Consider the following 26,461-nt stretch of genomic DNA (forward strand, 5'->3'; position numbering starts at 1 on the left):
GACGTTTACAAATGGACAAGTGCTAAATATTGAAAGAAGGATTTGGAGGGATTGGTGCGTTGATCATTTTATATGAGAGAGTTAAGACAAATAGAAACTGACTCATCCATGTGCAGATAATTGACTCTGGTGCTCCATGCTAAAAAACACAACTTGCATTGCAACTTCTCCATAAATTGGCAGCGGAATCAAGCATCTTAGGCGTATACAATCACAGAAAAAAGCCTGCAAAATTCCTGTTGGGACTGACCAATATAAAAAATCTGCACTTTCAGAGCTTCACAACATCCTGGCTAACCACAAACTAATTTATTAAAAGCAGAAAGAAGCAGCAGTTAGTAGTTACCTGGTTATCGTGGCTTGGCAGGGCGCAGTAGCCCGGCTCTGTCCTGTGGAGGAGCCGTGGTGAATGAGTGCGGAAAGGTCGGGGGGAATGGGAGTGGGAGCAAACGGAGCGCGGAGAGGGAGAGCGGATGGAGCGAGGTGAAGGAGATCGGACGGAACGGGCGGGTGAGTACGTGATGGATTGGGACTGGGAGAGAACGTGACTGTGGTGGTTTTGTTTAGGCGGGCGGGGGGAGCGCGGGGGCAGCTCGGGTGGTTTGAGAGGGTCGATCAGGTCGATCTCGGTGAGGATCGGGGGCGGGGGGATGAAATCGAGCTCCTCCTCCGGGTGGAGAAGTAGCATTTCGGCTGCGTCGAGTTCAGCAAGCTCCGCCCTTGACAAGTGGTCCACGATGCCCGCACCGAACGAGTCGCCCACCACATTGATGGAGGTACGCATTCTGTCACTGGGTGGATAAACAGTATCAGCATCAGCAAAGGAAACCACCATGGGCTGAAATAATCGACACCTTTGTATCCCCTGCTACATATACCGGTATATCTGTTTGAACGTTAAGAGCAGTGATTTCTCATTCCCACACACACTCAGCCTATCAGACACCTGACTCACAGCAGCCAGTCGACAGCGATGAGCAGACTGATGTCCTGAGTGGGCAGACCCACCGCCGTCAGGATGAGCAGCATGGTGACCAGTCCAGCACTGGGAATACTGGCAGCTCCTACACTGGCCAGGGTGGCAGTCATACTGTGGAGGAAGAAGAAAACAATGCAAGTTTTCAGTACGAACTGTGTAAATCCACACAAAAAAATAATATTTAACACTATCTAGAGAATGTAGACTTCGTATATTTAATCTATGTACCTACTTTTGTACGTTCACAATAGTTAAAGTCTGAAAAAAGTGTCTGTTTTCATGTCCTGCTCCTCGTTGCTCCCTCTCCGCTCTGAGTCTGTCAGCTACGCTCTGTTGAGCCCACACTGTTAGACCCCACGTGGGCCAAGTCTGCTCTGATTGGTCTGCCGATCCGCTCTGTCGTTATTGGTCAGTTGCTCAGCACGTGTCTCGGTAATTGAGCTGCAGGGCTTGCCACAACGAGCCAATGGGCTTAGATCAGTGATCTCACACTGACAATGACGCCGCACTGACACATTTTTATCGAGGGGGGCCAGAACCGAGCGTCACATGCGGCTAATGCTGCAGCTAACAGGAGGACGTAGGAGAAGCCGCGTTTCCGCGGACTTTGAATTTTTGCACATAGATGTTCCTAAACATGCACAGGACACTTGGAAAACACACTAAAGAGCATGTAAAACCAGAAAAAGCAGAATATGGGACCTTTAAGAGCTTAAATCTAGGATCTCTAAGGGATGTGTTTTGTGCTTCTCACGTTCCTGCCTTAGCTGCTGATTAAACCGCCCTAATCAGCCAATTTGTCAAATGAACTTTGTGTGTCTGAGCCTCAGAAACCCAAGAAGGGTCAAAGTATCCACCGGATGTCCAATGAAACGGTTAACAACAGGTTTCAGTGTGAACGACTGAACTTTACATGAATCTGCTTTCTTTATTTGTTGTTCCCTCTAATGGCGCCACCAGACTGCACACAGTCACAGACAGTGAAAATACAGATGTCTGGTTTGACAATGGTTGGAAACAAACAGATCAAATTAACTCATGGAAGAGCCTGGGTGTCACAACAGCGCTCTCAAATTGGTTCTGACGGCTTTTGTGAGGATTCTTTCGGATCCGGCCTCAACAATGTGGATCTGATTGTTTATTGTGTATTTAAATTAACCCATCTGGCACTATTTGCTAAGTCAACAAACATCTAATGCTTTTATTCTCGTATTCTGATGAAATCTATAATTTTCTTCAAATCTGAAACACATTCGATTGTAAAGTGACAATTTTTTTCCCCCCTGCGACATGCAGTGAGCGCCCAGCCAATCAGAAGTCACACCCAGAAGACCCTGATGGTCTGCTGTGGGGCTTGTTATGCAAACATGAGGAATTAAGGGAGGAGGTGAACTTAATGTTTTTCCAGACTCGTTGACTTTGCGTTAGCTGATCACAACAAAATCCACTTAATGTGGTTTGGATGTTTTAAAAAAGACATCTTAACTATGCCAAATGTATTGAGAGTGTTTCAGATCACAACGTATTCGTGACATTATATTGTTAGGTTTTAAAGCCAGATGTGTCAGCATGACTCTTTTTTTTGGTCGTATTTGAACCACGACAAAACAAAAACCCTTAATGACGTCTGATCTGTGTGAAAATGTAAATCTTAAATACTCGAGAAAGTTGTGACATGCAGTGCGTGCTGGTCTCAGATTGTCCTGCAGGAATAGCCTGAACCTTGTTCTCAACCACACAGGATGCTGTTTTACAAAGAGCTGTGTGTGAAGTAGCGCTAGTTATCACCCCACAGAGATCGAGGGATTAAGCCGGACAGATTTACACAACACATATGGATCGCGTTTAAGAACAATTTCCCCTCAAGATGACGCAATAGGCACGCAGAACTTTCAGCAAAACTGGATTTTAGGATTTGAGTGGGACGCAGCCGCTGATGAAAGACACACAGTAAACAACTTCGGAGAGCCAGAATCATCTTTAACCAGCGGCCACAACATGCAGAGTCTGATCCAAGGAGGCTGGATCCAATCACACATGAATGTTTCGCTGAAACCTCAGAAATGGGACACAAGAGCATCTTGGTAGCTGAAGTGGTTTCAGCGCATGCCACGTATCAGCAACACCGCCACTTCGACTGTGAGCAGCAAACGCTGTTTCACTTCACGCCTTCCTCTCCACTGTCGTCACTTTATCGTCTACCGCTGACTAATAAATGTAGAAGACCCAAAACAATCTATGAGAATGGACACTGATACCTCACTACGTCTTCACTGCAATCATGCAGATGCTGTTCATTCATCTCTCTGTCTTAATCTTATAAAACGTTTTGGCATTTGTTTTGCTGTCAGCTTTATTTATAACAGCGAACAAGGCTCTTTGAGGAAATACATTTTATGTTCAATTATTAGAATACACCAAGGGCTTCATTCACAGAAGGATTGCACAACTTTTGAGCTTGTTTAACTTGTGCAAAAAACCCCAATAAACACTGCTTGGAGGACTACAGCCTCCATACATGGGGCGTGTGCTCTAACCGCTTTACCCCAACGTCACCTCTGCTTTCTTTTTGAATACGATTATCTTCTGCCTTTAGTTCCTTCATGCTGCTGTTTAGCACGTCCCTCCACCTTCACCCAATTTTTACAGAATCATCATCCTTCACTTCATCCATGTGGTCCCATCAAGTAATCAGACACTACCACCCTCACCCCAAATATGTGATTTTAACATACTGTCAGTGTAACGAGGCAAATAGCCAATCGCTCAATCAAGGATTATGCGTCGGCCAATAAGATTTCAGGGGTGGCCGTGGCCCCGCCCCCCCTGGATCCGCCCCTGGATTGTGACACTCTACTATAAATTACCTGACAGTGATGATCTGCCCGGTGTCCAGGTCGATGTCATTCATCTGGGCAATGAAGATGGCTGCCACGGCCTCGTACAGGGCCGTGCCGTCCATATTTATGGTGGCGCCTATGGGCAGCACGAAGCGAGTCACGCGCTTATCCACCTTCAGATTCTCCTCCAGGCAGCGGAAGGTGACGGGTAACGTCCCTGCGCTGAGAAAAGAGGAAAAAAGGCACACACGCAAGATGCCGAGTGTAAATTGTTTTATTTTTATGCTTTGCAGACGTGCGGACAGCAGGAGGAACGTGTTTGCTGGAGGCCATAGAATAAGAAGACAGGTGTTAAAAAAGAAAAAGTGCAGAGGTGAGGAGGGAGGTGAAGGGGTGAAGAAAAAAAAAAAAATAGCAGAAGAAATTTGAGTTGGCTGACAGCTTCATGCTAACAGCTGGTGTGGGCCACTGTTGCAATCCTCCAACATGTGAATTAAAGGAATTTGATTCCCGACTCCTGCTAAGCTGGGGTCATAATATAATTAGAGAAAAGGTTGATAGGATTACCCACATTCACTAAAGCCTCCGTAATGTGCCAAACTGACAGTTGGTTTTACTAGCAATGCAGGGTCCCAGGCAGGCCAAGCCAGGCAGGACAGAGCGGGGCCAGTTTGGCTGGCGACGGCTAATCCGAAGGCTTACACATTTACAACACAGGATCTGTCTGACATGGACTTGTCTATGATAGCTGGTGCTTACACACGTTTGGCTCTGCTGCCCTGATCATTCTGTATTAGCATAAATACAAAAATGTCCCCCTTCGGCCCTCTCAGATTTGACCCAAATGGCTAAAAGCGAGCAGCAGTCAATGTCAATCAATCATGGTAACTACGGCAGCTGCCCGAGGGGAAGATGTTGTAAAAGAAACATGTGACACACATATGTTAACACTTGCCCAAACAGAGCTTCCACACACACACACACACACACACACACACTCTCATGCACACGTCCTGCAGGCTCTCCTACCTGCTAGCAGTGCCCAGAGCTGTGATCCAAGCCTGGAAGATTCCCGAGTAGAAGGTGAGGGGGCTCTTTCTGGTGATGGCGAAGAATATCGCAGGTAGGATCAAGCCGCCGTGGATCGCCAGGCCAACCATGACAGTCACCATGTACATGCCCAGCTGTCGGGCGACCATCTCCAGGTCTCCGATGGCGGCGATCTTTCCGGCAATCAGAGAGGCGATGCCGACAGGAGAGTACCTGAGCACACAGTCAGAGTAACCAATCAGAGCTGAATATCTTCTTTATTACTTCATTAGTACACTTCTTTACACTTTATGTATGTTTTTCTTTTTTTCTTTCTTCAATTCACAGCATCAGGATACATTTTCAACTTTATTTCAACCATTTTGCAGTTTATTTAATGCAAAACACTTTGAAATGTCTGGTTTGTCTATAACCATCTCTCATTTCAATCTTTATTTGTATACCGCCAATTTAAAACAAATACTGTTAAGACAAGTTACACAAAAAGAGCAGATCTAGATCTTACTCTTTATTATATTTGAATATAGTGTGTTTGAGTTAAACAAGGAAAATGTATTCAAGCACTGCAACTCATAATTCATTTTGTGTTATCTACTATTGTGAGTTATATTCAAGTGGCAACAACCAGTGCCATTGGTAGTTGCGGATATATGGTTATCTCTTGTTTTCTGTCATTTAAAATCAACATGGTTGTACACTGGACTTTTGTTCCATCGTAACAAAAGATCTGACGATGCTGACTCTGATTCTAGAGGTGAAAAATGACCAATTCATAAGTTTTTTTTAAAGACTTAACTATTAAAGGCAGGGTTGATCATTTTCAAAAGTAGCATTCCCTCAGTGCTCCGTCTGCACCCACCTCCCCCTCCCCTCTGTGTGCTCCCTCAAAAGCCACGCCCCCTCACGCAAGGGGTAGAGACCGAGCAGGGGAGACAGGGAGGCGTCTGATTGGTTCATCAGATTGGTACCTCGTGGTAGACATTGGTTGAAGTTTTTACAGGCTCATAACTGATACAGATGATGGATTTTCTTCGTTCCTTTTTCAGACAACATGAGTTATTCATTTCTGTCAGGACCTGAAGACAATTTCAACCAAAATCTAAAAAAGTGGCTATGGATAACATGACCATCCATGCCTTTAAGCAGAATGAAAAACGTCATATTTATCGATGGCTAAAGCACTGGAAGGGATATTTCTTTGCCTGTTGATGCACTTATTTTATCAACACCAGTGTAGGCCAAGAAAACAACCTTTCATTATTTCAGTGATGCACGTGTTTCATTACGGACAATCACCGTATCAATCAGAATTCACTTTAAAGGGGCAGATTTCATTACTTGAGACATTCTTGGATCTCTGGTTTCCAGCTTCGGAGTGCAGTTGTTCCTGTTCATGAGTACAGGCTGCTGTGGGACACATGAATTCGATAAGTGTTCCCCTTTTAAGCCGTTCCCGGGGTCGGTCGAAACGGGTTTCATCATGACAGCGGCCCTGCTTTAATAGGTCAGCTGCGTGCTGAACCCCGAGCTTGGCATTCGTAGACAGTTGTTTGGTGGAATACGCCGTGGACATGGTTTGATGGATGTGTACGTGTTTTTGTATACACTGGACTCTGTGTTTGGCTGGCTCTGAGACTCGAGTCTGTTTATACTGAGTGAGTGATCCGAGCAGGGATACATCTCCTCTGGCGTCCAGCTGCACATGTATGGCCTAGGAGGGCCTCAAGACAAGCATCCTGCTGTCCTTTTTATTTTATTTTCAACCGCCTACCATTCTTTTTCCCTCGCCGTCCCTCCTTCGAGCACCACTTTTCTCTGTTTCTCTGGGCGACGAGATGGGATCCTGCGAAACCTCAAGGGCCTGCACTCCTCGATGAAAACACGCTCTCACATGCGTCTCTCCAAGTCCCGCTGTCCCTCCCACCTGCATCTGCTTTCTGCTCTGATGCCAAGTGGTTCCTCTGCCATCAGTGGATCCATTACATTTTGGAGATCTTCCATGTCAAGTCCCCTGGGACCACCACAACATTGTTCCGGGGCCCCGGCTCCTGCTACTCCCGGGCATACCACAGACTCCAGCATGTGCCAGGGAAACCCTCTCTCTTTCTCTCCCTGTCTTGCCATCTGTCTATGTCCTTCATTGACACACTTTCTCCCCTCTCTTCCTCCTTTCCCCTCGCTCTCAGCCTCCGACGTCAAGCTTGTTCCCACTATTTGTCTCACGTACACAGTCCCGCCTTATCCATCACTGTCACTGACCTCTGTGTGTTGTGTCTCCAGAATGTCAAAGCAATGCAGCCGTTAGCCAACATGAGCAGAAACAGACACATGTTGTGCATGCTTGCAAACGCACACACACACACACACACACACACACACACACACACACACACACACACACACACAAGCTCAGAGGGGGAAAAACAAACACTGACCACATGATCATGGAAACCATCGTCATGATGATCTCGTTGAGGATGTTGAAGAAGTCGCACATGACCTTCCCCCGCTCGCCCATCCGGCCCATGCAGATGCCGAAGGTGATGAAGAAGCCGATTAAACCTTGAGGGAAGACACAAGGCAAGAATGAGACTGGAAACTCCATCGTGCAGCGGAGAAAGGTACCACGGTTCTCAAAGCAGAGGAACAAATATGAGCTGATTCAGAGGGCCTTAGAAAAAAAAAAGAGAAACCAAAAGTGTCATCAACTTACCGAGGACGTTCATGCCCCATTTGTATTCCAGTGTCTTTCTGTTCACTATGATGGGCTCAGTTTGGTTTGGTGCTGCCACTGACTCCTTTTTCAGCACCGTCTGAACCTGAAGGGAGGAAAAATAAGGGGACGGGACGTGCATATTTATTCATTATCTGTATAAAAACAAGATTTGCTCGTCGAAAAGTATTTCCCTAAAAGTTAACCTTCAAAAAGGGGGGTTGTCTTTTATTCAGACTAACACATGTAGATAATAGCTTACTGGCTGTTTTGTTAGCCTAATGCTAATGCTAGCTAGCCACAGTTGCAGCTGGGTAGCCGAGGACCCGTTTAGCATGTCAACATTGTCTACATGACTACATGAATTTTGTTACAAACATTTACCAGCAATGTGGTCGATAGCACTCTGAGATTTAGTCCCCAAACAGAAAATCTACTCGCATTTGGCTCTCTGCGGTTGTTTATTTTGGACGCTGATTTACATGATTCTAAGTCACAAAGCGAAACCATAATTGTTACTCATTCTGTGTGTAAACAACAATAGCTTGGCAGCACCGACCTAAAGTCATTTTTTGTTTTGTTTAAAAAAGGGTAAAACAGAGAACTGGCAGTTCCAAACAAAGAGAAAGAAAAGAGAGACAGGCGAGTTGAAAGGGTAAGAACGAGTCCTTCCTGCAAAAGCAATTATGCCTTTTATGACTACAATGAATCCCTGATGAGTACAAACAAAGGAGACAGTAAAACAGACAGGAAAGTGATTTGAAGAGAGTTATAAAGAAAAAAGGAAAATGCAGAGAAAGCGGCAGGTTGGAGAGAGAGCAGCAGTCTTTAAGCTGAAGCCTCACTGCGGACAACAGGGATGTAGCACTACAGATGTAAAGGGATTAGCAGTAACAGAAGGGGCCGACCCTCACCCAGCTCAACACAGACAACTACTTCTCATCATTCAGACTCACAGAGCGGAGAGAAGAGGGAAAAACATCATGATTGAGTCCGGGATTAGTCGCTTAAAAGTGACCAGGTTGCATAAACAGTAGCCGTCCACTTCCTATTCTCATCTAAACCAACATCAGTATCTACCTGTGTCTCATAACATACATCTTATATTAATGACCTCCACCGAAGAGGTCAAGCTTCAGTGATGTTTGTCAGCAAGAAACATCAGACACCACCTCATTGGCTATTGTAGGCTAGAAACAGTGAGTGGAAGCTTGTAATTGGCCAAACGAGATGTCAATCGAAAGGTCAGAGTGCAGCCATCATTTGATGTAATCCAAGTGAAGAAATTCATACAATAACTTTAGTTATTAAAGCAAAACTGTGAAAAATCATGACAGCAGGCGGAAAATATGAAGCAATCCAAGGATCTTTATGGATTTAATGTGTTCTGGATTAAATCTTTCACTGGATTTGGATCGCGGGGACCCTTTCTGATTCAGCTGGACTGTTTTTGTTGGAGCACTATGACCGATTGAGTTCAGTAAATCTTCAAATGGTGAGTCATCATGCAATCATTTTGGCGGAGTGTTTTCGTCATTGGTCTGATAGATGCGTAGATTGTTGCTGCTGTGGTGGTTGGATCTTTAAATTGTATAGACGGTCAGAATCGCACAAATTGTATCTTCCTAGCAATTTGTGGCATTAGTAATGTTAATAGCAGTTGTGTACATATTGGAGATGATAAGGAAAACACATCCAGAGACAACAACTGTCCTGTGGGCGGGCCGTCGGACCTTTACCTGTTTAAAAATGTCCAAAAAAACGACAAATTCTGTGAAGTGAGGGCTTAGCTTGTGTTGCTTCTTTTATCCGACCATCAGTAAAGAAACTTAAACGCAATGGACTGTAGAAACAGAACGGTAAAATTGCTAGCATACTAGAAGCTGTAACCTGCAAATATTTAGTGTATAACTTGGAAAATAACAATGTTTATTTATTCATTCTGAATCGATTCATTGTTTCCCTGTTTCCTCAGGAACATGTATTTTTCATTTTTTTTGAGCTCAGCTTTTATTTCCACCAACTCAATCTTGGCAATTACGCTTCAAAGGATGCTCTCTCTTCAACAGAAAGCAGCCTTGGCCTTTTGGGCCTTTTTCACTCACCGCTCACACATGTAGGAAACATCATGTTCGGCTTTGGAGGACGACTGAACTCTCCTGAGATCACATCAGTCGTTAACAACTCTCTGTCCTGCTTTGATTTTGTCAAACCGCTCAGTTAATACCTTGAACAGATGAGTGACTCTGACCTTTCCTCGTTCACAGACAGGGATCTTTGTCATTATTTGGTGAAAATTTAAAATGAAAGAACTTCAACTTTGACCATTGGTGAAAAACTCCACCTCAAGGTCCATTCAGTAGCTGTTACAGAGCTTTACATCAGCGGTTCCCAGACTTTTTTTTTTTTTTTACAAGAGAGCAATCAACACAAAGGAATTCTTTCTCATCAAAATGTTCATACCTTCACCCAAATTTGGTTGGGAGTCATATCAAATATAGATGTCCTGATTTATACACTTTTAAGGCGACAAAGGGACTTTCTCTTCATGTGTATTTAAGTTCATTCTTGACCATAAAAATGTGATCTTTAGTTGATGACAAACGACATGATATAATTGATGTCTCCACACAGCCAATATACAGATATCGTGATGATTATAATAAAGCTATTTCCTGAATGAAGATCAGTTAGCATTTGGTTAAATGCACATGCTGGATGTGTGAAAACAAACTGATTACTTGTTTCTACTAACACACCGTTATTAGCCAAATAAAGAGTTATTTATCCTTTTTCAGTTATATCTGTATTTTGGTGCCTTCAACCTCTAAGTGTGAATAAAAATGAAGAGGAAAAACAAACACAGGTATGTATTAGATGCTTAGGTTACCTGTTGGAAGCAGGCCTGCACCAGGTTCTCAGGGAAAAGGTTTCTGAGCAGGTCCAAGAAGGCGTCCAGACTGCTGACCTCCTGGTTCTTCGGGGCTGAGTTTGACGCACCCGACCTCAGTTTGGGGTTCCCGGGGTGGATTCCAATCACCAGGATGACCCCGAGGATGGCAGCAATAATGGTAGTGGACATGTAGTACACCATGGCTCTGCTGCCCATCCTGCCACTGGAGCGGGCATCCAGACCAGCCAGCCCTAAGGGGGGCAGAAGGCCAGATCGGTGTTAAGATTGACTAATTTACTACTCACTTCAGAAAGCTAAGGGGCTGAATGCTGATTTAAAAGTTAGATTGTGAGCTGGATATCATGCATAGTTAGTTAAAGTTAAATTGTGTTTAAATGTGTTATGTTCTTTGATGTGTTTCAGCCAAATTCAAACCCATTCTTCACAAAAACTAACCTACCCTGAAATATAGGCGTGAATTATTTTTAAATAGGTATCTCATCTTTTACCACACAGCTGAAAAAAAGCAAGCAGTGAGGCTAACGACCAACATGCTTCAGGTGGAAAGAAAATATGTTCTCTGTCAGCCTAAATAACAAAACCTGTTCATATTGTCCTTGGGTTATTGCACATTTATTTGGTACATACTCCTGTCCTGTGTATGTGTGTGTAGTGGCACACCTGTGATGAGGCTGGAGATGATTAGAGGCAGAATGAGCATCTTCAGCATCCTCATGAGGATGTCTCCTGGGAAGGAAACCATGGTGAGGGTGCTGCCGTCCGTCACCTTCATGTACCGCAGCAGCATCCCAAACACCGCACCCATAACAACACCTGAGGACGGGAGCTTGTGTTTAACATACAGTGTACTTTATACTAAAAACTGATGCTAGCCTTGGTTGTTAAAATGTTTCTCTTGTCTTTATATTAATACTATTAAACAACAACAGCAACCTAGCTCTTGCACCCTAAACGTAAAAACGGGTTGCAGCCGTTTACCACAGAAAACAGGATATACATCGTGGGTTTCCCAGCCCCTACATACCCAGAACAGTGAGGCCCAGCAGCAGGTTGTGGGTGTTCCGACTGCAGTGGCCTGCATCTTTATATGCGACGTCTGTGTTGTCATCTCGCTGGCTTTCCTCTTTCTCCTTCACCTTGTTTGTGTTGGACTGGTTAGCTGTCGACTGGTTTGTCATCCTGTCTGTAGAGACAGTTACAGATTGGTTTACTGCTGGGAGATATATTCTTCTGCATCATTCTGCACTTGCAGGCCTGCACAGTATTCAATATTATTACAAATAAAATGTAAATAAAACATAATTAGATATTCACTGATTTGCCACACTAGATTGTTACAGGACCATCTTAACAAAGCATTCTTCTCCTGTGGCTGGTTAGAATTCACATTGTTGCCATGTTGAGTGGCTGCTTCTGTTCCTAAAGTGGGGTTGGAGACTAGCAGGGCTACCCACCACTCAGTCACGCTCCAGGAATGTCCTTTTTTCTATTTGGTTTGAGTTAGTGACGTTAAGAAGCATAACTGCAGGCAACCCAAACACAGCAGGAGATCGCTAAAAAGGATGAAGAATGAAGAAACATCTTGAGAGATGTAATCTATAATCATTCACAAAATGGAAAAAAACTAAACAGAAACCACAAGAATCCAAATACATCAGCACCCAATGTAGTTGCTGATAGAGTAATAGATATAGATTGAGTGGAAGATAGATGTTGGTTAAATCCATGCTGGACAAGTACAGGACAGAATGGGACTGAGAATCTACAGCAAGGTAAGTAGCCTTCTGAAGCTGTCCTTATAGACAGTGGTGCTTTAAGCTAAATGCTAACATCAGCAGACAAACACATTGAGAATACTAACAGGCTGGAGATCGGCAAGTAATGATAAATAACTGTATGTGACAACTTGGTGTCAATGCACCTCATAGATATTGAGATATTCCAATGGATATTTTCAACATTTTCTCTCTGGTTAAACTAAACGACCAGCCAGAGGATCAATACAATATCTTGTATTCTCCTTATTGGCATTAGGTATCTGTACTCATGTTGATGAAAATCTATCAAACATTTGGGAAAATACTAAATCTGAGCATCAATGTGGCATTAGATATGAATTCATTGTAGTACTAATATCATTAAGATTCATCGTATTGTGTTGTTTGCATATCATTTGACAACACACAATAACAGACATTGCTAGCATTGGATGAAATTCTTGCATTATGTGTGTCCAAATGCTATTTAGAAGCTTTATAATATGAAAGGATACAAGTAAATGCAGAATAAGGGAGACAACATTAAGTACACATCAGTCTGAGAGCATTTAAGAATTTAACAACCTCGCAAAAGACATCAATTCTTGAATTTGGCAAAAAAAACTCTCCAATAAACATCCATCATTTGGAAGCAATGAGATTTTGTTCCAGACAAAGTCTTCACCTTCAACAAAAAGGAAGCGTCAACGAGTAAGAATGTGTCCGCTGTCCAGTATCACATACCGCATATCTACTCGGCAGAGAAAACTGAAGAGACCCCATCACCATCATGTCTAAACATTAATCCTATATAAACACATCTGGAGAGAAGCGCAGCCATGCCAAATCTCTGCAAGAAGTATCAATGTCACATTTACACACAGTCTGACTCAGTGAGACAATTGCAATCAGAAATGATTACCATCCATCAGCTGAGCAGCACTGGGGACACAGTTAAACACATAAACTAAATCACACTTTTCAAGAGGGAACACACAAAGGAAGGTTACCTCGTTGGTCTGTTCTCACAATTTAAACCGCCACTCTCTAATCTTCTACTTTATCTCGCCATATCTCTGCCTCTCTCGGGGTCGCCGCAACAGTCGCCAGTCCAGACATGAAGGCGGATTGCCAGTGTGGTCTGAAATTGTATATTTTGTAGGCGGAGAATGTCCTGATAAGTTTCAACTGCGAAGAATTAATCCTCAGTGAACGAAGCACCCAGGAGAGGAGGGGGAGGTTGTTCAACGGCCAGTAGTCTGCACAAATCCTCTTTCCAATCCTTATGTCATTCTTAGCATGAACATTGTTTGGTAATGTCAGTCGACCACATATGCTTCAGTTGTAAAGCAGTCTATAATCTAGCTGGGGAGGGGGAGGGGGGATATAACAGCCTCAATCTATTGAAAGTGATCTAATAGGCAATGTTATAATAATAATGTTAACTCCAGGTTTAGTAGTTTTTATTATAAAAAGGATAAGACATTTTCTCTTTAGATCAATGAGGTTCTGAAACCTTGTAGGGTGGGCCAGAAGCTTGGTTGAAAGCCAGTTTCTGGGGTTTGGAATAATTTGGGCAATTCAGGTTATTCTACAATGACATCCAACAATTAAGGAACTTCAGTCAGTCCATTTTTCTATCACTTCTTTCCAGTTCCCTGGACAACCATTCATCACACTAACCTCATGCTTGCCAGTCACATTGCTGAGCACTCAAGGTTGAGCAGCCAAACAATCGGCTTGTTCCAAAGGGGGGCAGGACATGTTCCAAATGGTCATGACCCACCCAAAGAGTCAACCATTTGCATCCCAATCAAAAAAAAAAACTGTTTTCCAAAATTTTGATTAATTCTCACCAAACAAAGCAAAGAAAATCTGTGGAAAACACGTCTTCATGTCTTAATTGTCCTGCATCGTTGACTTTATTTCTTTTTATTCCTCTTATTTCATTTGTATTTATCTCATCTTTTCTGTTTCCATTTTATGGTTGGCTCTACTAAAAAGCTAGCAGGAGGTCTTCTATTACAACTGTAATTTATCCTTAACTATCGCAAACAGATTTGTGCAACTCTAATGTTTGAGTGATTATAACAAATGTTGTTCCATTTGGCCTAACTTTAAGGGAGGCATCTTTGTCTCTGTTTGTAAGACTGTCCTTTGTATATCTCAGGAATATATAAAACAGAGGTTCTTAACAACTCTGCAAGCAGAGATCCAAGCAGCTGGACTATTCCCAATGGGAACATTGTCTGGACAGATCTGCTGAGAATAGGCATTGCACTTGTGTATTCAAAAAAAGAAAAGGTCATGAATTTACGACTTCACATGTATAAGAAAAACTAAGCCCTGGTTACACGTATCGGAGATAAGAATAGGGATGTTTTTCATCATTGCTAGCAGTAAAAGTTGGAAAATTAAACCTTTTTTTCCTTGAGCAGGTCAGATGGAGTCCCTGACATAATGAAGCAACAGCATGTGTCCTGGGAGGAGGGCGGCGCTGAGGAGTATAAGCTGCTAGGACACACTCAAGGACCTGAAGCCGCTCGGAAAATCTGACTTCCTTCTGCAACAGACAGATTATTTTCCTGCTCCAGGAAATGTAAGAGCTGCCTTGAGACAAAACATAGCTGGCCTCTAGGAACTGGCTCTTACTGGACTGCCTTGGTGGCTCCGTCAAACTGTGGAAAACGGATACTTTTTACAACCGTGTAAAGGCTGAATTTCACTCCTTCGTTTTTCATGGCTTGCCTGAAAAGTACTTACCAAGTACTTTTCAGAAACAGATGCCAATCAGACTATCTAAGCGCCAGCCAGAAGAGTACTGACTGCCATACGTATGCTTGTTGCATCATATTACAGCTTAGTGTAACCCAGGGTTACTAGTGCCGTTATCTTCTCACTTTTATTATTTAAATATTGAAAATAATGTAATTAATTGATGTAACTTTTAACAAAACAGTTATTATTAATTAGACAATTAAACTAAAATTATCTGTAAAACGACAGCTTTAATATAAGAAAAGTGCTTTGTTAAATACTGTTTTGTGTATTAAATGCTAATAAACATATGTGATCGGTCAACCCACCTGTCAATCTTAATGTCATGTTGACTAAATTAGCCAATCTAAAATAAGACCCGCCCACGTTTCTCCGTGTCTGAGCAGAATCTCCGAGAGTAGTTCTCTTTGGAACGAGACGGAGTGACGGTGGCTGCGTGGAGTTACCTTCCATGAGAAAAAGTTGTTGAAGTGATTTGTGTTCCTTGTTACGTGTTACGTGTTCCAAAGAGCACCGTTCGTTTAACTAAACCCTTGGTAAGTCAAATTTAATTTAAGACTTGATAGTAATGTGTGTGAGCGAAATAAATGCTAACGTTAGCTACCGCTAGTTAGTTTGTTAGCTCGTGAGTGGAACGTTCGTCAGAGCGGCTTTGATATGCTGTGACTGGAGGTAACAGGCTGCGTGCGGGCTGTGGTTTTGGCGTATGTGGCGTAAGAGTATGTTCAAGTGGCGCTGATCACAGAAAAAAATTATTGTATACATATGGTTATGAATGAGCGTACAAGCGCTGTAATCTAATGGTCAAGCTAACTATTAAATATAGGTTAATCTGAATAAGATGACAAATGATTTGGTGTTAAATTTGTTTATTGAAGAATGTGGCATACAATGTGTTTTACATTGTATTTCATCTGAGTCCTTTGTCATAGATGAGCAGGACATACAGCATACAGGGCCGAGCATCTGAAGATTTGGAGGGTGGAGCATGTGCGTGGTCTTGGAATCAAGCAGGTTGATCTTCTCTTGGAGGGACCCGCTCCTCCCTGCAATATCTGAGAGAGATCCCTCAGCAAGGCAGCTGTATCGCTTCTCAGATTTTATCAGCTCATCTGTCTTTTGTGATAGATCACCGAGCTCAATGATGAAGTAGTGAGCTGTTTCCGAGAGGAGTCTAGGGAATGATCCACAGAAGTAAAGAACAGCCCACCTGATCACGGATTTGGCCAAAGACGATCCTCGCTGTGCAAAAATGCTCCTGGCGGCAAAGAAGACATGATGATCCATCACAATGATCAGATCCCCAAAAACATCTGGGTGCCCAAGCAGCTGAGTATCGTTGGGCTAAACAGTGTGGCCTTCACCAGCCTCTTGAGGTCTGCAATCGCATTCACAAGAGGGTCTCCGGTGTTACGGAGGATCGCCTTAGAATGAAGCCCATACTGGAACCCTCCCACCTGAGCCGGAACAAGAAATGCGGCTATTATCAGCGTTGAGTCTAGCATGTACTTCATAACTGTGCGTTCTGACACCGGATCATCTATTCTGCATAGGAGACTCGTCACAAACTCAGTGAGAGTCATGTGATACAAGGTGGTCCAGTACGCGAAAGGGTGAAGACCGTATGTGACGTTGAAAAGATGGTTGAACAGGCACTTCTGACATCATCCATGATTGTTTCAGACAGCAGACATATGCGGCTTACAGCCTTCAAACTCTGTGGTAACTGCCGCCCAGCGTAGAAAAGTCTCTTACTATAAACAAACAGCTCGCAGGACACTAATGTTTCTTGTGGCTTGAGGTCCAATCCCAGCCCCTTCAGGACGAGTTTGAGTCGCTCTCCGTAAGCTTGTGTCATCAAATAAATCTGCTGCTTCTTTTCTTGCATAGATACACTGGGATGGAAGTTGTGGGTTACTGCAATGACCTGATTGTCCCCCTGAACTAAAGCCATGATCCTAGCTAGTCTTATTGCAGCGATGGAGACAAGGGTCCACATTTTCTGACACAACCCTTCTACGCATCCTGCTGGATACGCTACTGTTATCGGGTCATCAACGGGAGGTAAGTCACTTCTTTCGTCCTGGAGAGGAGGGCAGAAAGGGTCTGCAACATAGGGCACACTAAGTTTCTGTCTCTTACAGTGCCAGTTAAAGAAATTATTCAGCCCGTATATCTTATCTAATGCATAAGCAAATGGTGCTAGCATCTCTTCCCTCTGGTTAAGACAGTACTTGCTTATGTCGGTGGTTAGGAACCCTGATACCGGATGGTATTCGTCATCCCCCCTCAGGTACGTCTCTCCCAACAGATGATCACGACATCTTATATAGGCTACGAAGGAGATCTGTCTCACTCTTTGCCATGATTCTCGAAATACTTCCCTATGCCATTAGCTATCAGTGACTCACCAAGGACTTGAGCGCCTCTCATATTGTGTGTCATCTTTCCGAATATCCTTCCAGTACTGTTAACTTCCCTTTCTTTAAGGGAGTAACTCATGCAGTATTCAGGGTCAGACAAATATTTCCCTGACTCTACATATTGTAGATAATCTTCTAGCACCAGGTCTGGGGAGTCTAGAACCTTTTGAACAAGTCTTCTAGTCCCTGGGTAGTAAGGAGGGTCATAAGGCATAACACTCCGGTTGAATACAGAATCCCAATGTGACATTGGGGGAGATATTGCCTTGTCTTTTAAGAACATGCTCAGGTCCTCATCCACTATTACCTCTTGGCTCTTCTTCCATTCAATATCACTAAACTCCATCCAATGGCTAAAACAATCCTGATCGGATGGTAACTCCCTTCTCTGCCGCTTCATATAGAGGAAGGGGGATTTTTCTTTGTCTATATCCATGTAAGGCCATGCATTACTGTTCTGATATAAATTCCACAAAACAACGCATATACCTGTCCGATTGCGACTGGATCAAGTATCTTGGGAGCATGCATGTGTTCTCTCACCTTAGCAGCTGCTTTGATTGCACTCAAGTGCGGGTGCCCTAACAACCGGTATAAGCACATGTACTCTGCGGTCTTATCTGGAGAATCGTGGACCATTAGCGAACAGAGCCTCTTAACCCACTCCTGACCGTCAAGCGGAGTTTGCTAAAAACTGTCCGAGCATCTCATCGATGATAAAGTTGAGGAATGAGTTTTTATGCGGTTTGAATGGGTCGTGAGCCATAACAAGGGCTTGCGGTAAGGCTTCGGTTAACTTTTGAATACCGTAGGAGTCATTACCAAGATGCTCGAACAGTGAATCAAGATGATCAATAACCTTGAAGAGCTCATCTGATGAGGGAGTCATTTTGTGTTTGACTATCCGTGGGATGGTGTCTAATCGCAGCCGCGACTCTATGACATCTGTGATCATGAGCACCTGTTCCTTTGACAATGTCAGTATTTTGTTACCCAGCTTCAGAACACAAAATACTGGTGTAACAATTATCCAGTAAATTTCGGTGACATTAGTTTCTTGATGAGGTCTATGATCTCCGATAACTCTAACGCACTCTTCACGGTACCTGAGTCCTTGATTGGATCGTTGCTGAGTCCGCCTCAGTTCTCGCCTTATTCCCTCCCATGTTAAGAATGGCTGCGAATAGGTGCTGGAGTTCACTGTTTTGTCGATGTCAGCTTGTTCTATCATGTATTCGGGATCGACGTGGCATTGTCCATCACATTTGGCATCAACAAAGACCTTCTTGAGTTTGGCTTTGACCTCGCGCCAGACAGTACTGGTTACTTGGTTCCTTTTGACCCCTATCGCAGGGAGAGAATCTTTCCGAAGTTTGCTGCGGAACAACTTATCCATAAGGTTATATGACCCTGTATCAGCATTGCAGCCGTTTGGGTCGGTTGACCTTGCGGCGTCAACATATGATTTGACTCGTAGTGCATACTTGAACCATGCAGAATTATTGTTGTCCATCTTGTGATTTGGGGATCTAGAAATATTTGGGGTTACAGTGAAGTTTCCTTTATGCCATTGTAGAACAAATTTAGGTTTCAAAATAAAAGTCCTAGTTTCAAAATAAAAGATCTAAAATAGTAAATCAACTAACCCCCATAATATTTAAAACATTAATCAAAACAAACTAGTATTAAGAAGGTCTAAACATAATAATAAAACCAAAAGTACCATAAAGTAAACAGCTTTAAACTAAGTAATAGGACCAAGACCCCCCAAAAAGATCAAAACAAAGGTTTTATTGTGATCATATTGTTGAATATTGTCTAATGTTTGTCTGTGTTGTGAGAGGAAAAAAGGAATGTTCTAACTCGTAAACCAACTAAAGTGAAAAAAAAAAGAGAATAAATGTTCTAAATTGTACTTACCTTTCAAATGATACCGTGTCTGTGTCTTGTTTCACCTGTGTCTGGTCGGTATCCATTTTCTCCTGAGCGAACCTAACTTCTGATGCGTTGGTCCAAGCTGAAATTCCTCTCATTGGCAGTATAGAGGTTTGATTGAAGTTTGTATTGAAGTTTATACTTTATTCATATCTGTGCTCAGTATCCAAAAACTGAAACCTTGGGTTACATTAGCATCCCTAATAAAACACAGCAAGTCAAGTCAGCCGGTTCAAACTGTTTGGTCGGGCAGCTTACAGTAAATCCTGGATTTCGAAGCAACATGACACAGGTATTAGAACTCTGCCAGGTGGGCTGCGGACCAGGAGGCATTCCCCTTTGAAGGGGAAGCAACGTCTTTGAGACAGAACACATGTTAGTGATGAGAGCTGAATCACAAAAGTGAAGGTGGACTTCAAAGTGAGTCAAGCTATGAGCAAAGAAACAAGGACGTAACTCCTGCTGGTACGGATTGGCGGCGAAAATGTTTGTGCGCCCTAGAGGCCAAATGCAGCGGCGAGAATTAGAGCCTCAAACTGTTTGGGGGTTTCAAGTAATGGGGACTAGATAAACATCAGGGTCCCAATCTAAATATTCTCCAAGTCCATCAAATGTGTCATGAGGACCTTCACAGTGCATGATAACAATCATAATCAGTCTCCACATGCAGCCTTGTACTTACAACACATCTTCTTAATCGTCATGGTTTCCAGGACGATGGACCACGATAACAGAATGAGTTAATCTCCCAGAAGAGCAGGCTTTGATTGCTGTGAATGAGCCCAAGCTGCTGCTGATAAAAGGTGCACAGACCATCGGAGTAGGACACGACGAACTACATCGGTATGAGATTGTGTCTAGCTGTCCCAGGCTCCTCAGTGCAGACCCTCACTTGACTTACAGTCTTCCACATAAATGAGCCGACCAGGTTTCCAGCCAATGACTGAGGCTGGTTGAAGAGATCAAACAGATGTACATTGGCTATACATACAGTAATAACTTCCCCCACCCTTTGCAATCTGTCCGCCTGCCTCTGATCTTTACCATTACTGTACATTACAACTCAAGAGCTTTGCTATCAAATGAGAATGTAGTTACAGTATATTTATTTACAGTTCATAGCCATAAGAGATCAAGTCAACATCAATTAACATACATTAGTGATCTGTTGTTATCTTTTACATTGTACTACTAAGAATAACTTATTGTGTGAATCAGGATTTTTCTTTTACGAAAAAGTAAATTCAGTTGTCACCTTGGGAAACGACATTGTGTTGGATACTTTATACAATTTTTGGTGTTTTATTTAATAACCAATTTATTATATTGGCATTAATGGATGAAAATGATTGTTAGTTGACACATAAATTCAGGTTTTTGTAATATTGAACAGTTAACCGACTTTAATTTGATAACAACAATACGACAAAATCTATTTAAAATTAACTACTAATTCATCTTGAGGTTTAAAAAAATGATTATATTTAAAGGTTAATATTAAACCTGAGGAACTGTGTCTTTTGAAATATGTTATTTAAAGGGTGTCCGTGTTGCAGTTTGTGTGTGTCAGTCTGTAACTGTGTGCGGATGTCTGTGTGTCTCAGAGGATTATATCCAATGGTTGATTGTTTGGTGTGAGCTTTGCAAAGGGATCGAGATATAATCCCCTCTCCCCCCCGCTCCGTCCTCCTCTCATACTACGGAGGCATATGAGGATGGTCATTGCTGCACTACAGTGCTGTCCTACATGATGCCTTGTATGTCATATTTCACAAGTATGGATAGGCATGAATCCAAATAAGAATTGATGCATACATTTCTTCACCAGAACTATTTACGTTTCTAATTGATTGAGGCTCCATTTACAGATACTATTTCTTTTTTCAAAGACTTTACTTCTTTGTTGTCGACACAGCTTACATCATTTGCAAATGTTCCTGAGCCTTTATTAACTCTGCCAAAGGGTTTAGGTTTGTGATGCTGTTTGTTTCTGCTTGTCAGCAGGATTATGAAAAACTACTGGCTTAATTCTCATTAGTTTTTGTTGAAGAGTGAAGCAGGGCCAAAGGATGAACCCATAAATGTTTGTAATGGAACGGGATCCAACTTATGAATAACAGTAATCTGAATTACATATCAGGTATACGAGATGAAAATAACAGATCACAGACTATTGTAGTTATCAGAAGTCTTTGCTGTCCACTCTCCTAATATGAAGTCTTCGATGGTTTCTGTTGATTGGAAACGATGGAGGTCGCCATATGAAATTCGCCATTGAAATTCTGACTCTACCGAACTTTAGGTCAAGCTTGTTACAGACAAAGAGGTGCAAGGAAAGCAGGTCTTTAGACTCCTGGAAAACAGCTACAATGCATTAAACATACACCTGTCAGTCAACTCAGCCTTCAACAATGCAAAGCTATGTAAAACTTGTATCCTTAATATAATAAAAAATGTATGAGTTACTTCTACTTGGAATGAGTTTATTCCAATAGATAAATAAGCTTTTGACACAGGCTGTAAACATGTGTATTCCTGCTTTAATAACATGGGACCTGATAGGGATTCCTTGGCTTTGGAGCTATACTAATACTAGCCAAAGAGGGTAAATTGTGACTTCATATTGCTCATGATCATCATCAGGTGTTAATATCAAGTACATATCTAGTTTTGGCTCAGAAGAAGATTCTGTCTCTTTTCTCTCAGTCACACATACAGACACATACAGCTGGGTTTCCTAATTCCTTCAACATATGCACAACTGCCATTAAACTCGTGTCTGGTTCATGGCTTTAGCAGATCTCTACAGCAGTAGTATGAACATGTGTGTATTAACCCTCTCGCTAAAGGTCAGCATCAATCACATGTGACAGCACTCTGTTTTGGAAGTGAACATGCATGAGTCAATAATTGTCTTACCAGGAAAATGTACAGCCCTGCAAGGTATATGTGGCTCTACTTTGACTTAAAGCAGGGAACAGATCACAGCACTCAGACTGTAGTGGCTCTACAGCAGTTACATGTTTATTTAAAGACAAATATTATCAATTACATGGGTGATCATTATTTAACTTGAGCGATGACTTTTAAGAATGTAATATAATAACCGTGAAAGGACTCAAGTCAACAAGTTATGGCCACCATATTTTGCTCAATAAGATAACAAAATAGTCATGTGCCTATTTCCCACTGATTAAAGCCCTTGTTAGTAGTATCACGGGTGTTGATGCCTTAAAATATTCACCTTGCTCTCAAGAATTGACGTGATTCAATCGTCTAGTAATGGCCAACCCAACACAACTTGCTCCCTAACTTTTCTTTTTAAAGCAGGGTACTGTCTGTTTGGGTATCTGCTACAAGTGCAAATAATAATGTCTGAGGCAGAAGAAAGAAAAACAAACTGGCTGGCTTGGGAACCAGTGGAATTTGTGATTTCATGGTTATCTCAGAGGCACACGGCTCAAGACTTTTCTGACTGATTTCCAATAGGTCTTTTTCATTGGACAAATCACAAAATTCAATCTAATAATGGGCGGGCCAAAGGGGTTTTAAGCACCAAACTTGACGGCAGTTCTTCTCAGTATGTACATTTGGTAAGTGTAATGATGTCTCGCTAAACCAAAAGTCTATTAGGTAGAGGTAGAGCTTGAGTAAATTAAATTTTGTGACTATAGCAGCCTAGCCTAGGAAGGTTTTGTTAGTCAGTATTTGTGCACTGATCTGGTGATGCCAGTCCAAAGAGAAATTACATTGAAGAATTAAACTGTTGAAACAACCTATCAATTGCAAATTCAAAGAAAAACAAAAATATCAATGTTCAGACGACCTGCAACCTCAAGTGTTGAAAATGGAAGCCAATGCAGAAGTGCAAAAACAATGCAGTTCTTTGAGTCTACACTTACGGCTCGCTCTAAAATCTAACGAAGAACCATACGTCCCCAAATCGTTCCAGACCAGAAATAAACACATTTACAGCCTGGCACAGAGATTTGTTTCGACCAGATATTTGGGGCATCAAGCAGCAAGTTAGCTACATTCCCAAGACTCTGTTAACGTCTTCAGTCTGTTGAATAAACAACTATAGTCGGTGACCAATATGAATCTCACTCTGTGGGAAACACAACAAGCTCATTGACCAGCTAATGAAATAGCCATGTCAACTGTACTGGTTTAATAAGACAATGTTTGCTAACCCCTCACTGCTCCGACACCACCTTCTCCTCCAATTATGGAGCTAACATGGTGACTGCCTACTGAGCAGAACTTGAGGCTTTGAGACTTAAATGGGTGACACCATTGTATCCGTTACTTTCACGCTATGATCAGATGACAGCAAGCAGATGAAAAAGCAACGCAGCGTTTGAAAAGTGTTGCTGAAGGTCAAGATTTTTACAACGTACTTGAAATTATTTAAAATTTCTGTCCATGAGAATTGTTCAACGATCATTCCAAACACATGGAGGATTAGATGTAATACTTATTTTAGAATTGATTATACGTAACATTTTACATTGAGCAAATGTATAATTATGTTTGTGGAATGTATAATTCAGTATTTGTAATTTTCAGTTAGATTAAATTTACTTGACAGAAAAAGATGAATGACTGGTTTCAGTTTGAAATCTTTGGTTCTCAACCTGGGGTCCAGGACCCTCTAAGGGGGCTGCTCTGAGTTTGTCAAAATGTGATATGCACATTCTAACTCAAATCATGACACCACACACCGACTGGAAAGTTTAAACTACGGTCTTTTGGTAAGAAGAAGTGTGTTCAGGCATTTTCTGTTGGCGTTTTATCAATGAAAACATTTACATATTGACAGCAATGTACCCACTTTTTTGTGGGTCTTGGTGGGGGGGGGGGTCTCACATTTTCTTACACCTATGTAAGTAGGTGGGGGACAAGGAAAGAAAGTCTGGAACTACTGTTTTAAAGGACTGAATAGTGTCTTAAAGGGAATACACATCTGTTTAACCATTTGTATATAAATCTCCAGTTAACACAAATGTTTACTTTAAAATCGGGATCCATCAGACTTAGTCACTTTTTCTAGATAAATGACTGAATCAATAAACAAAAAAAATAATTTGTTTGAATAATTAAGGAGCAAATTGACTCAAACATTTTGGCACTAAATGGATGTCTGGCAAGAAATACAGAGAGGGAAATGCATCCAGAAACCTTCAGGGAATGGGTTTGTCTTTATTTCAGACATGGAGTGTGAGTGAGAGAAAACAGTTGAACTTGTGTGTGTGTGTGTGTGTGTGTGTGTGCTGGATCCTGTCTGCATCTGTGTGTGGGTCCACACATGTTAAACACATGCCCCCCCCCCCCTCCTCCTCTCCTCTTGGACGATAATCTGAGTGTATTAATCTGTTGTTTGAACTCCTTAAGCACAGACTGTCTATCACATCTGCTCTCTTCACCCTTGTAAAGCTGTGTTATTTATAAACTTTCTCTTTCTCCTCTTCTTTCTTCCCTTTTTGAGCCGCCATCGCAATTTCTCTACCGCTGCAGAGCCCAAAACCAACGCTGATAAGTCGTAGGATATAACAGGTCCCACACGATGAAACAAGCAGATTTAAAAAAAAAAAAAAAGTGGAAATCACCTTGGCAGGTAACTTTGCAGAACAAAATGAATTTACTAACTGCTTACTCCAAAGGCAAAAATCTTAAAAATCAATCTCACCAGAAATGACACATCATACAAATACTAATAAATGACTGAACATTAATAAAACAAAAAACAAAAGCAGTGTGGAGACGTCTCACATGAAAGTTTGTCTGCAGTGTATGAATGGGAGGACACGGAGGGGAGAGACGACAACAAGGAGGAAACCACGCTTACCTGCTGCGCGTCGCTGTCTCCCATCCGACAAGAGCGAGGCATCGGGAGAGAGACGGGCCGAGAGGAGGGACGTGGAGATGAAGAGGGAGGCGAAGTCACGGTCTTTGCGTCATCTGAGAAAATTTGCAGATTAATACAACAGCTTGGTGCTCTGAGCCCCCCCCCCCCCCCCCCCCCCCCCCCGCCCCCTGTCACAACATCCCTCCCTCCCTTTTTTTTCCCTCCCTCATTCACTCACTGCCTCTCCATCACATGCATATTTTACTGCCTTATTGAAAGCAAACTGGGAGCAGAATTAAAAAGTGAAACTATTTTTTTTAAAGGAATAGTTTGCAAAAAAGCATCCTCTTAACAGAGGAGGACAGTGACTTTCAAATACCCTCCCTTCCACAGGAGGGCGCTACGACACTTCACTGGGTGAGGAAACGAGTTCAGCGGGGATCCTTTGACAGGTATCGGTGTCAGTCAGCGAGGCCTCAAAGTGCAGGGAGGCCCGTAGGGTGGAGCTGCCACATACTGAGCATACATGCGGTGACCTGGCTGTTTCCATGAACCGTGACACTTTATCAATCCACAGAATTAGAAATATACTGTAAAAAGAAGCGGAGCAGTTTCAGGTTTGTCATACCAGAGATGCCAGATGATGCCAGAGATGCTCGGAAGGAAGAATGTGGGCCTATTATTGAGCTTTATGAGGAGGTCGTGATTGATTTATGAGCGCAGCTTCTCAACTATCAAATCTGACGTTGTGCAACGACGTGACTTTGCAGACATCAGACAGGCTGACTCTCCTGAGGATGCCAAACTGCAAACTACATTTTCTCACCTCTCAATTCCATATTTGATCACTTCAGGCATCGTGGCTGGTTCAGACTTATTCTCAATTAAACCATATTCTTCTCCATGTGAGTAAAAACTGCATTTTCAAATGTTTTTTTATATTCATCCACCAAGAGGTTCCTATCCTTATAATCTTCTCTCTTTCTCTTTCCAGCCGCCTCGTCGAATCTGTGTTGATGGTGAATTTTGTAATTTCTCTGTCCTCTCCCAGGACTCTATTGTGGGGAGAACTTCAGGTCCCTTTGGTGTCTACATCCTCCAGCATCCGTATTCTCCATGCATGTTTTATCATCCTGATTGTCCAAACTGTGTGTCTGTCCATCCTGAAGAGGGCTCCCTCCTTTGTGTCCCCATGGTTACCTACATCACTCCCCGGCTGAAGCG

At 42.5% G+C, this 26,461-nt stretch overlaps 1 protein-coding gene across 4 annotated transcripts in view; it reads right to left on the reverse strand.

Annotated features, from left to right (window-relative positions):
* Positions 1 to 25,378, reverse strand: part of slc1a9 (solute carrier family 1 member 9) — a 36,466-nt gene extending 11,088 nt beyond the window's left edge. Inside the window, exons 1-10 of one of the 4 annotated variants that reach the window (XM_061065841.1) lie at positions 25,238 to 25,378; positions 11,521 to 11,679; positions 11,157 to 11,309; positions 10,473 to 10,726; positions 7,583 to 7,688; positions 7,305 to 7,431; positions 4,849 to 5,082; positions 3,847 to 4,041; positions 956 to 1,090; positions 347 to 791 (exon numbers count right to left, since the gene is read on the reverse strand). In XM_061065841.1, coding sequence (XP_060921824.1) covers positions 347 to 791; positions 956 to 1,090; positions 3,847 to 4,041; positions 4,849 to 5,082; positions 7,305 to 7,431; positions 7,583 to 7,688; positions 10,473 to 10,726; positions 11,157 to 11,309; positions 11,521 to 11,674 — 1,803 coding nt within the window. In that variant the 5' untranslated portion in view covers positions 11,675 to 11,679; positions 25,238 to 25,378. Of the gene's footprint in view, positions 1 to 346; positions 792 to 955; positions 1,091 to 3,846; positions 4,042 to 4,848; positions 5,083 to 7,304; positions 7,432 to 7,582; positions 7,689 to 10,472; positions 10,727 to 11,156; positions 11,310 to 11,520; positions 11,680 to 13,263; positions 13,422 to 20,071; positions 20,261 to 25,237 lie in introns of those variants that run through there. The other 3 variants (XM_061065839.1, XM_061065842.1, XM_061065843.1) reach the window with 3 other exon arrangements.
* Positions 25,379 to 26,461: the final 1,083 nt, after the last annotated feature.

This window comes from Labrus mixtus, chromosome 20, assembly GCF_963584025.1.
Source record: "Labrus mixtus chromosome 20, fLabMix1.1, whole genome shotgun sequence".
NCBI lineage: Eukaryota > Metazoa > Chordata > Actinopteri > Labriformes > Labridae > Labrus > Labrus mixtus.